This window comes from Nicotiana tabacum, chromosome 16, assembly GCF_000715075.1.
Source record: "Nicotiana tabacum cultivar K326 chromosome 16, ASM71507v2, whole genome shotgun sequence".
In the NCBI taxonomy this organism is placed as follows: domain Eukaryota; kingdom Viridiplantae; phylum Streptophyta; class Magnoliopsida; order Solanales; family Solanaceae; genus Nicotiana; species Nicotiana tabacum.
Genome location: NC_134095.1, coordinates 58,898,381 through 58,911,472, shown reverse-complemented (window position 1 = coordinate 58,911,472; position 13,092 = coordinate 58,898,381). Strand labels below are relative to the sequence as shown.

At 35.0% G+C, this 13,092-nt stretch overlaps 1 protein-coding gene across 1 annotated transcript; it reads left to right on the top strand.

Moving 5' to 3' along the window:
* Nucleotides 1-2,662: 2,662 nt before the first annotated feature.
* Nucleotides 2,663-8,110, top strand: LOC107775238 (E3 ubiquitin-protein ligase RZF1-like). The gene is made up of 2 exons (XM_016594954.2): nucleotides 2,663-3,718; nucleotides 7,724-8,110. Exons 1-2 carry the CDS (start codon nucleotides 2,737-2,739, stop codon nucleotides 7,756-7,758), a joined length of 1,017 nt encoding a protein of 338 aa, XP_016450440.1. The 5' UTR covers nucleotides 2,663-2,736; the 3' UTR covers nucleotides 7,759-8,110.
* The last annotated feature ends 4,982 nt before the right edge of the window (nucleotides 8,111-13,092 follow it).

Sequence of the window (13,092 nt, the reverse complement as noted above, 5' to 3'; positions counted from 1 at the left end):
AAGAGACTATAATCGCAACCGAGAATAAACATTCCAGTCGGTTCCATAAATTCTGAATCCTGCTCTCAGCTTTGCTGATCCTCCTCAAGTTTCTTATCATGTTGAAGGCTTATGAATCGTTTTCCCTAAATAATCAAGCTTACCTCATCTCAGTTCAATCTGCTCATGAACCTGCAACAAGATGCAGGTCTTTTGATGGATAGCTATGTTAGCTAGGCCACTGTCTAATTAGAGTTTTCATTCGAACTAATGCCTTAAGTTTAGGTATGACCATCTTAACAAAATTATGAATGTTTACACCATTCTTGAATATTTTATCTGTGGGACTTCTTCCGTGAATGTTTCCAACAATAAAATTCCATAACTATACATGTCACCGTAGGTTGAAAACTTACTGTCTGTCGAATATTCTGCCTGGTACAGTTTTTTATTGATGATTTAGCATCAAATATAAATTTTCTATACACATATTCAGCACATCATGCCTAATAGATACATTTTGGCTCGAGTACTCAAGTGTTCACTAGGTATAATCCTCAATTCAGGTGTCCAAATGAAAAATCCTTGGGCATCTAGAATGCATTATTTACCTTTAGTTAGAACATTTGTCATTGTTCCTCCAATGCAATATCTAGAATGCATGTAATAGCCGTCACCTTAACTACTAAAAAAATGTGTTAATGATATATAGAGGATTGAGAAAAAGGAGATTTTGTCTAAGAATTACAGCTGCAATGAAGGCAGATGTTACAACTAGAACTTAAGAGGAGATATACGAGACTAGGCAGCAGTTTCTAAATACTTGTCTCAAAATCCTTTTTTGCCTATATACATTTCTACATTTGGTTATTTCGCCCTCAAAAGTAAATGGCGTTATTACTTATTGCACGTCTCCAACCCAATTTAGAAAATTTACTATGTATCAAAATGACGGAAGGATAGAAAGAAAGCAAAATTAAAGATTGTATTTTATTTTCTTATTAATCACCACATCAATAAATGCATAGTTTCTTCTCGCCCTACTCTCTATTTACATTTGGAGCCTCCTCACATTGCCCTCTCTTGTTCCGTATATCATAAGAGTTAATTATTTATTAGTATAACTGTTCTGTCCACTCTCTGTCTTTCCTGCTCAATCAACAACCTGCTATTGTCAATTTTGATAAAGGTATTTTGAGAAGTACTGAAAAAATTTGATCAAATTAATAAATTTGATTATAAGCCGAAAAGTTACAAGTATGGGTGATGACGTATGGCTTTTGGGTGATGTTAGTTTTATAAGCACTTAACTTATAAATAATTTGCATTTTTATCAAATGAGTAAATAAGCTAAAAGGTGCTTATAAGTCAGTTTCACAAGGTATTTTAAAAAGAAATTTGCACGGTCAATATACATTGAATGAAACTGAATAAAATTTAGACGAGGGGTGTGTTTGATATGAAGGAAAATATTTTTCAATTTTCTCATGTTTGATTGGCTTAAATGTTTTGGAAAACATTTTCCTTATGAACTCATTTTCCTTATTAAGAAAATGGAAAGTATTTTTCAAAATTCCTTCTCAACCTTCCCCACCCTCACCAACCCACTGCACACCCCCACACCAACCCCACCCCATGCCTACCCACCCCACCCCTCTCTCCAAAAAGGCTTGTTTTTCAAACTTCGGTTTTTTTTTCCGTCACCACCCACCTTGCTACCCCTCCTGCAAAAAATATTATTTTTTTACCTTTTTTTTTTTGTAATTTCAAATTTCCATTTTTTCGTTTTTCTGCACCACCCACCTTCACCCCACCAAACCCCACCCCCACTTCCCCCTCCCCCACCCGCACATTTTTTTTGTTTTTACTTTTTTTTTTTTTTTTGCTATTTTTAAATTTCTGTTTTTTCGTTTTTCCTGCACCACCCACCCCCACCCCGCAAAATTTTTTTTATTACTTTTTTTTTTTGTAATTTTAAATTTCTATTTTTTAGTTTTTCTTCACACCCCCGGTCCCCCGGCCCCTAGCCCCCCCTCCCCCCTCGAAAAAAAATATTTTTTAAATATATTTTCAGTTTTAGTTTTTTCATCTTTCGGTTTACAGGTTCCAAATTTTACAAGTTCGAAAGTTATGAGTTCGGAGGTTTATGTGTTTGGAAGTTTACGGGTTTAGAAATTATAAAGTTTACGGGTTCAAAAATTTGCGGTTTCGAAAGTTTAGGGTTCGGAAGTTTATGAAATTTGTGGGTTCGGAAGGTTGTTGGTTCGAAAGTTTATGACTTCATGTTTATTGTATCTAAATTATTTATGAATACTCTTGAAAAATTATTTTCCTTAATTTGCGTACCAAGCACCGAAAAATGAATAAGATTACTACTTATTTTCCAAGGAGCTTTTTTTTAGAAAATATTTTTCATGGACAACATTTTTCGTTATACCAAACACACCCGAGATCTCCTTCCCAGCCCTCCTATTGGAATTTGTTTAAAATAAACAAAACTATTGACAAGCATAGCCGCTATAGGCTGATGCTTTTCTTCAGAAAGAAGCAGGAAAAAACTAACAAATGAAGCCAGAATCGCTTTCTCTGCATACCAAAAGCCATCCCTTTTCCTCTAATCCCATTCTTGTTCTCTCCCATGCTTTTATTTTTCTCTTTACAAAAATCATCTTTACATATAAATCTAACCTATGATCTTGTTTCTGTTCATAAAATCTCAATATATTTCCCGCAAAACTAAATCTTTCACCAAACATCATGTCCTCAACAGAAAACCCTAATAATGGGATCAGGAACTTCCGGCGTTACTGGTGTTATCAATGCCATCGCACTGTCATAATATCGCCCGAAAACCCTTCGGAGATCGTTTGTCCTCGATGTTTCGGCCACTTCCTTTGCGAAATCGAAGAAACAAACGCTAGACAAATCTTGGACTTCACTGCATTTGATCCTTCCCCAGAAGCTAGAATTCTTGAAGCTCTAACTCTCATGCTTGATCCTAATTTGTTCAACAGATCTAGCAGTGGCAATGCAGTTCCCATTTTTCGACGATCGGACGGGACAGAAACCATAGTACCATCTGATTCTATCAGGCCTACACGTGAACAACGCAGAACACGAGACTCCTGGCTAAGGCCAAGAAGACGATACTCATTTCTAAGTAATGACACGGATGAATGGACACCGGAGAGTGGAATTCTAGCACGTCCACGTTCATGGATTATTCTTCGGCCAGCCGGAGAATATTCTTCCGGTGGACCTAACCGACTAGGAGAAAGGCGGTTAGGTCCACCTTCAGGAGTGAACGATAGAGATTACTTTACAGGTCCAGGCCTTGAAAACCTAATAGAAGAGTTAACTGAAAATGATCGGCCAGGTCCAGCACCGGCACCAGAGCCAATCATAAATTCTATTCCGACGGTGGTGATTACGCCAGAACACTTAAGGGATGATTCAGAATGTCCTGTTTGTAAGGAAAAGTTCAAAATAGGCGGAGAAGCAAGAGAGTTGCCATGCAAACATATATACCATTCCGATTGCATTGTGCCTTGGTTAAGGCTTCATAATTCTTGCCCGGTTTGTCGAAATCCGTTGCCGGTTTCTTCTGAAATTCAAATGGATACTTCGGATGATTGTCTTGAAGAAGGGATCAATAGACAGCGGCGTTGCTTCAGACTTAGACAAATTGCAGCTTCTCTTTGGCCATTTCGTTCGAGGTATCGCCCTTTGCGTAACCATGGTGAGAGTTCATACATTTAATTCAAAAGAAATTAAGGGTTAAGAAAATTTATATTTATTTTAAATATCTTCTACTATTATTTTTTATCTTATGCATGTTGTTGAGGAATTGTGCTGTATATATGTATATGTTAAACTTGACGGTTTTATTGTGATCCAAAACAAATTAAAATTCTACGTGAACCTATAATTAATACTAGTATATGGTATTTGAGGATTTCCAATCAAATTCATACTATTCTAAACGAAGAGGAAAATGAATAATTCTCCTTTATAAGGAAAGTATCACCTTCAGCAAAAAAAAAAAAAAAAAAGGAAGGAAAAAAATGAAGAAGGAAAGTATCACGAGCATAGCAAATAAGAAAATGCGACGTAATTTAATAAGGCGGGAAATAAGTTAAACAAGCAAAAGAAGTAAGATGAATGAAACAGCTCTTTAAATTCTTTTGCCCTTGACTATTAAAGATTAAAATTTCTGCTATAATATAAGAGACTGATCTGATTGGGCAGAGATTACTGTTTGCACTTAATTGATGTATAAATCTTAATTATTTATATTTTTGTGCGGTTGTTTTTTAAGTGAATCTGAATCGTTCAAATTTTGATCGTTAAGTGTGTTTGTTTTTTTAATTTCACAATCACTTAATGAGTCTGATTATATATATGAATGATTAAGATCTATAACAGAGACTTAATTTTACGAAGATATTATTATCCACATTCACAATTAATTACCGTCACTACCCACCATTATTAACTACCACCGTGCACCACCTACCTCCATACTCAACCACCACCACCGACCACCACCATCCTCAAGTATAATCGTCACCGCCATCATTATTGACTACCATCACTCGCCACCTCATCATTATTGACTACCACCACTCACCACCCCCACAATTATCAACTACCACCGCCACCGCCACCATCATCCTCAACCATAACCATCTACTCACCCACCTCAATTATCACCACCAACCACCCCCACCACCATTGTTAACCATAACAATCAGTACCCACCATTATGAGCTATCACCACTTTCCTTAATGAACCACCACCACCACCACCTACCATTATCAACTTCACCAGCCACCATTCTCAACCATAATCTCCATTACCAATCACTACTAGCTACTACCTCGAACCACCACTATCAACCAAAATCATTAATAACAACTGTCTCTAGTCGGCATCCATAAATACCATTGTTAGTCGTTACCACCATCAACTACGATATATTTATTTAAAAAAATATTTTTATGATAAAATATTAAGTAAATTAGTATTTTATTTAAATTTTATATTTATTAATTTCTAAATAAATATAAATTTTATTCATTCAGATGTTGAAAAAACAAATAGTCTTAATCATTTAGTATGCAGATTTTAATACACATCTTAATATCCAGATGTGTATTCAGATTCAGACATCTTAATCTTAATAGTACACATCTTGCCATTCAGATATGTATTTAGATTCAAATGTTTAATCTTAAAAAAACAAATGAAGCTTAGAAGAGCAGTAGGATATGTACAATCTTGTTCAACTTGCGAGGTCCAATTGGATTGTTTTTATTTTTATCCTTTTAATAAAGTTCGAGTAATAATTCAATGATAAAACTGTTATCTTAAAAATAATAATTACTATATTCAATTCTCACCAGGCGTTTCTGTTTATTCGGTAAAAATTATGAGAAAATATCACTTTATACCCATTAATTCTAAACTATTTACCCTTTAATGCCCATACCCAAACTATTTACTACTCCTACCCATGCGCCTCAAACTATTTACCCGCCTTTATTATGTTCCTCTTCTTCTTCTTCCTCATTTTACCTTCCTCCAGTTCTCTATCTCTTTTATATTTATTCTTACTGTAATCGCCACTAGCTAGTCACATCAGCAACACGTAATATTCGTTCTTATTCAACCTAATTAATTTAGTTTTAGTTTCAATGGAATCTTAACAATTTGAATATTGTTTTCTCTCTCTCGGTTTTCTAATGGAGTACTCATTAATTGTTGAAGTGGTGCTATTATTTTGAGGATTTATTGTTTAATTCGATGTGGTGCTATAAAATATTGCTTATTGTATCTTCGAGTAAACTTTCCAGATCTAAAGTTTTATGTGTATTTGAATATCCACCATTATTGGGCTTGAAGCTCAATTTTATTTTTAAAGATTTCTTGTTTGATTCAAAGTGGGTACTGTTATATATTGCTTATAGTACCTTCTGGAAGTTCATACTGAAATTTGATAGCATTTGGAGTTGATTTGAGGTGATTGAGATCGAAATTTTCAGTTGAAAATCGAAGAAGAACACAGCTACAGTATACCGCTACGATATACAATATGTTGTAGGAGTATATAGCTATACTGCAACAGTATACTATTATAGTTTACAATATACTGCAACAGTATATTGTAATAATTGAAGAAGAACACAGTTACCTAACAGTATACCGCTACAGTATAAAATATACTATATGAGTATATAGTTATACTGCAACAATATACTATTATAGTATATAATATATTGTTATAGTATACTGTAATAATATGTTGTAATAGTATACAATATACTATAATAGTATACTTATATACTATAATATTATACTTATTACCCGTAAATTCATTTGTCTTTTCCCTTTTAATTTGCTTTAAGCTTTTACCTAGTGTGAGAGGAAAATTGAAAATACAAAAAAATAAAATAAAAAATATTATAGTATGCTATATAATGTAACGGTATACTTTTACAATTAGATCCTTTTAGATTTTTTGGAAATTTTTATTGACAACTGATATTATTTCACTTTAATAATTGAATAAATTTTTTTTAACTTTTTGCGTACAATTGTATGCCCTGTTGGTATAACTATATATTATACTGGTATCATATGTTAGTTAATATTTTTTTGGTTGTATTAGATATATTTAATTGGTACACAATTTGATTTTTCTTTAGTAATAATATAAAAAAAAGAATAATAAAAATTAGTGAAAACAGTAAATGAAATTAGATTATAAAGAGAAAAAGAATATAAAAAGAAAGAAGTTAAATGAAATTAGAAAAGGAAAAAAGAAAAAAAAAAGAAGAAACGAGAAAAAAGAAAAGGAAAAAAGAAAGAAAAAAAATGCATAGAAATAAAAAAGAATTGGAGAATAAAAAAAAAATTCCCCACAAAACTTACTATGGGTAGGAAATGTAATTAGTTTATGGGTAGAAAAATAAATGAGTAGACAAGGGTAAATAGTTTTATTTTTGTGGGTAACTGTGTCAATACCCCAAAAATTATCTATATCCTATATTTACACCAAACCGTACGAATATACAGTAAAAATAGCACGACCTAGCCAATTTTCGGACTGGTCATTCAAAAATAGCCAGCATTTATCAAGTCAATGAAAAATAGCCACTATTTTGCTGCAACAGAGTCCGGTCCAGCATAATATACTGGAGTTCGGTGCACATGTGTATGAATTTCCAGCATATTATGCTGGACCAGTATACTTTGTTGGCTCCAATATAATATACTAGAGACTGGAGCACCGGTGCTCCAAACTCTAGTATATTATGCTGGACCGGTATATTATACTGGAACTCCAGTATATTAAACTGGAGTATTTTTCCGAATTTTGATCAATATTTTCGTTCAGATTTATCTTTACATGAAGTGGCTAAATTTCGATTACTGTTAAAATTGAGCTATTTTTGAACGACCACTTGTAAATATAATTATTTTTGAATTTCTCCCGAATATACAGTGTTCCTTTTCTATCAGAACTTCGGCAGCCCATATATAAATAATTGCTTTTATATGGTCTTTCTCCTATTATTATGACACTTTTAAATAAGAGAAGTACTCATTTAACCCCGAGAAATAATTACGCTATCAGCTTTTTTTACCCTTTTATATTCCCTTTTTATCCTTTCCGCCTTTTTGTATTTATTTATTTTAATATTCATAATTTAAAAGAAAAATAATATTCTCTGCGAACAGATGAACCGTCGGGGCCTTCATGTCATATTCTTTAGCGGACATTCACTTGAAACAATCGAAACAGAGGCAAGAGGTTCTACACAAGATTATTTGTTTACCGACAGAAAAGGATGGGGCAGGAGGCAGAGCGAAGGAAAAAGAATAAAGAACAGAGATCCTAGAGGCAAGAGCTTGAAAAGATGAACCAAAAATCACGATCCAATTCCTTTGTACAGTACAGAAAATTACTCTGTCTTCTGTTCATTTTTACAAATCAAGCTTCAAAGTTGGTCCAACTGACTCGTGAACAAATTTACTAAATCTATAAAGTGGGAAACGGAAGCCGGAACTAAAGCATATACTTTCAGTTTGTTATAAATTGAGCATGAAATAAGAATTTCTATTTAGTGGTCTAGACATCTCACAAAATCAACTTTTTTACTTTGACAAACAATAAACTTGTTAAAAATATTATTGGATTTTTTATTGGATAAGTGGTGTGACTGGAAAATGAACGGCAATGAAAATTTAAAAAAAAATCCTCGTCCCATATTGAAAGAGGAAAAGAAATTTATAATACAAATGCACTTCTTCTAGCTCTCACGGAGTTGAGAATTCATGGCTAACACAGATGCTTTAACCATGGATAATGCATATAATACATGAAGCAAACAAGGCATGAATAAAGCAAGATTTACCCGAAAAGGGTCTTAAGATTCTTGTATCGGTTTATCATTTTTCATTATCAAATGAAAGAGGATCCGCCCCACTCAAGATTGTGTGAATCTCTTCCTTTATTTACATTTTATTGTCATTTATGTTACTTAATGCATCTTTTTTCATACTATTACTCGACTATATTTTTTATTCATGGTGTTCATCTCAGATCTAGAATTAATTATTCTTAACTAGGATTTACCCTCTATCTTCTTATTTAATTAGTATGACAAAAAGGTCCCATACTTTTTTTGGTCAAACACACTCGTCACCATGCATATACATCACCCCCAACACATTTGCATGCAGCAAATAGAGCCAAATACAACCTAATTCTCATAATCAAGGTTAACTAAGATACTTACCTCCAGAATAAACCATCTCCAATACTCTTTTCCCTTAAGGACAAGCCTCCAAACAACTCGAGTCTAGTCAAACGATACTCAAATAAGTCAAAATAAGCTTAAGAAACCCTCCTGATACAAAAAATGTTCGATTCTTAACACATTTGGGAAGTTCATCTAATAGTCAACTCGGACCAAATATGTGATTTATTTTGAGACCCGATTTAGTCTCTAAAATTCATATCTTATGTTACTATCCAAAAATCCTATTTCTACACTTTAAAATTCCTAGATCTAGGGGTATCTATGGGGAATAATAAAATTTAATCAAGATAAAGTTAAAATCACTAAACCTAGAAGTTGGGAAGAAAATCCTCTAAAAAAATTCCTCCTAAAAATGTCTAGGTCTCAAAAATGAAATAAAGTGAGCTAATCTCTGAACCCTTCCTTTTTTACCCGGCTAGAGATATTGCAATTGAAAAATATTATTTGCAATTGCACAGCTCGCAAATGTAAACTATTGGTGTCAATTGTTAAAAAACTCATGGGCTACTAAAGTCGCAATTGCGAGCATCGCAAATGAGATCCTAGTTGTGATCTGACCTCGCAAATGTGAGTTAGTTTTTTTAAATGTGAACATCGCATTTGCGAGCTGGTCATCAATATGCAATGACTGTTGCACCGGTAATGACAAACTCATCAAATGAGCCTGAAACCAATCTGAAACTCATTCGAGCCCCATTCCAAATATCCATACAACTATAATAACCTAACACGTACTCGCTCGTAAGCTCAAAGCATTAAAAATAACATCCGAACTAAAAATCAAGCATCAAAACCGAATGATTTCAATTGTTCATAGCTCAAATTTTTAACTTCACCTATAAGTGCCGAAAAGGCTTGGGGTCACCTCAGATCCAAAATAAATATACGTACATATCCAAAATTATCATAAAAACTTATAAAAATTGTCAAAATATCGATATGATATCGTTTACTAAGAATGCTGGTCGTGGCCAACTCCAACAACATCAAAGCTCTTGAATTTGAATTTCTCTACCAAACACATCTAAACTTTTCGGAAATCAAAACGGATCATTGATCGCTGCCGACTCGACACTACACTATGGTAGGAAGAGCAGGTCACAATAGCTTTTACCCAAATAGAGGTCCGGGATTGAATTTCCACAGGGAGCTAGTAGTGGAGTTGTATTTTTTGTCTAGCCTAGAGTTGTGGTTGTGCTTCTAATGTCGCTTCAAACATTTCTTGAGTTTTTGTATTTATAACCACTATTATAAAACTAAGGATTAAAGCTAAATTATGCAGGAAAATATTGCTCAGTTGTAATTAATGGGAAGAAGAGCACTAGGGTCGTAGCAACACCTAGGTGGCTAATTGACGGGTAGATGTTACTAGGGGTAGATTGACATATTTGGGGATTATGCTGAAACCGTTGTACAATTGCATCCACTCTCACACCTCTCAGTAGAGAGAGTGATTTTGCCCAATTGACTCTCTCGAGACCAATTGGATAGGCCAATGAGACCAAGCAACTAGTGTTCAAGTAGGGTGATTACTCTCTCGAGATTTAACCGTTAATTGGGACTACCATTTCTCATGGGTCCCTCCCATTTTCTTGTTGAGTCAATATTGGGGTCATAGACTCTCTTTCTCAAGAAGAGTTAAACCCACTAAGCTTGAATCAACATTTGCAACCACCAATTCTTGAATAAAAACATAAAATCAACCCAAATAGCAAACACCCAATATCAATCTAACCCTAGATGGAAACACCCATCGATTACCCACACTAGGGTTGAGCCACAACCCTAGATAATGGGTTTAGCTACACATAATTAAGGAAGAAACTGAAGAAATAGATGAAGAACTAAACATATTAATTAATTACTAAGAAGAAACTACAACAATCTATTGTTAATGGGAAGCAAAATATGCCAAAAATGGCTACAACACCAAGCGCAACTTTCGTCTCAAGTTCCCAGATAAAAACCGACCCCTAATAATGGTAAAATGTTATATTTATACTAGGCTAGAAAAACTGGACAAAAATACCCCTACAGGGTCAGTGCGGGCCGCACAAAATGGACTGCGACCGCACTGGCTCTTGGACTTCAACTGCTTGATAACTTGAACTGGGGGATGCAGACCGCGTGGAAGTGTACCGCAACCGCAATGTCAACTGGCGCGGTCCGTGCAGTCGTGACCGCGAACCGCGTGATCAAAAGTGCCCTTCTCTGAACCTTATGAATGCGGACCGCACAAAGCAAGAGTGCGGCCGCGAAGCTTCACCGCGGACCGCAAAAATCCTACCATGGCCGCGTGACTTTAAGCCTGAATATGTCATGTCTCTGAACCTCCTAGTGCGGCCGCGGTCACTGTTACGCGGTCCGCACTAGGCCCTTTCTTCTTCAATTCTCTTGGTCTTTGATACTTGAGCAGGTTTCACTCCTTTTTGAGCCGATCTTTGACATTTCGTCACTTTTTCGATCAAACCTGCAATCAAGCACAACTTGTGAGCATTTTGGGACTATTTTGTATCAATTTATACTCAAAGCATAGACAAGTAGGGGCATAAACACATAAAAATCCTAAGTTATCAACTCCCCTAAACTTAAGCCTTTGCTTGTCCTCAAGCAAACAAAATAAAACCCACCCCTTAAAGGAACGTCCAAGTAATTCCAGCTATCCTGAAAGAACCTCAACAAGCATAAATTGGGACTAACAATTGCCCTCAATACGAATGCATCATTAATAATTTAAAACTTTGAAAACTATGGATCAAGTGTGACACAAGAGCATCAAGAGTTGACACATTTCATCAAAGAGCTTTTTACTTACTTTGGTCATTGTGGAACCCAAACTCCCACATCCTCAACTCTCCCTAAGAGAACCTCATTTTAAGTATGACACACAAACCGAGGTTAATAGAATTTCGCTCATCTCTCTCAAGAAGAAGGTCACAAGTTCGGCTCTAAGTACCATATGCTTGCCCCTTATGTAAGTATCCACTAATGTAAGCTCCCTTCAACTCGAGATCAAATAGGGCTTTTGTGGGGTCATTGTGAAGGCTTTTAGGTAAGGGTAGGACATATTTTTATTCAAGTGGGTTCAATCTTCTCTTAAGCATTTCTTTTGATTCATTTTGGCACAACTCTCTTGACTCTTTTAAGTATTTCACTTCTTTACAAGGGGTTAGAGAGACACATTGTCACTCTTTCTTATACAATTCAAAACATTTCTCCTTTTTCTACTTTTTCCACACACCTTTTTTACTTTTGTTTTCCTTGAGTCCCTTTTTTTTTAATTCTTGTTCACATTGGACTTTCTTTTTGTCGTTTTTCTTTTCTTGCTTTTTTCATTGCCTTACTTTTCTTTTGCTTTTGTACATTTTTACCACTTTTCTTCCTTTCTTGTCTCTCCCCCCAAACTTATATATTTGCCATTATTCAAGGGAAGATTTAGGTGCCAAGAGAGGGTAATCATTTAGAACGAGTATAGGCTTGTAGCATTGGTTCTTGAAAGAAAAATATTTAAGGCTCAAAAGGGTTAACTAGGGATCATCTCATTGGTAGGCTATGGAATTGTTCAATTTAACATTTGGATCAAGGAGAACCTATAATCATTTCTTAAGTCAAATTTCACCTAGGATTTCGCCTCAACAAACATTCAGGGCAAGTTCTAGACCATTGGCTCGGGACTTGATTCACATTTTGATTCCTCACCACACACACTAGGGGATTGCTAAAGACATCGAGTCCAGGGCCCACCACGACCTTAGTTATGATTCAAGCACACAATGGTCCGAAAAGACCACATGATGATTGTTTGGTCAACGCAAGATTCTCAAAGCCATGACTTTTACCATCCTGAACATAACATTATGTCTTTGACCATGGGATCAAAGGCAAATGTGCTAGGCCCAAGTGAAGCTTTGCTTGAGGTACCTTTAACTACAACTATCAAAAACAAAAGAAAAATCAAAGAAATGGACTCAAACCCTTAAGAAGGTAGTCACGCCATCTATCATTGGGAAGAGCCACCCGGTTCGCATAATATTCCACCCTTGGAAAGAACCGTGGCATTAAGAAAACCAAGGGCTTATTGGAGGCGTCAAAAACAAAACAAGAGGTTGCGAGCCTAACTACAAAGCTAAAAACAAAATGTTTTTGCGAAAATAGAAAATAGAATGAATATGTATAATAGGGGAGTAGAATATACAATGGGGATGAATACATACAGAAATGTAAAGTTATATACAACCCAAAATAAAAAAGTATCAACAAAAACATAAACTAAGAATCTATATA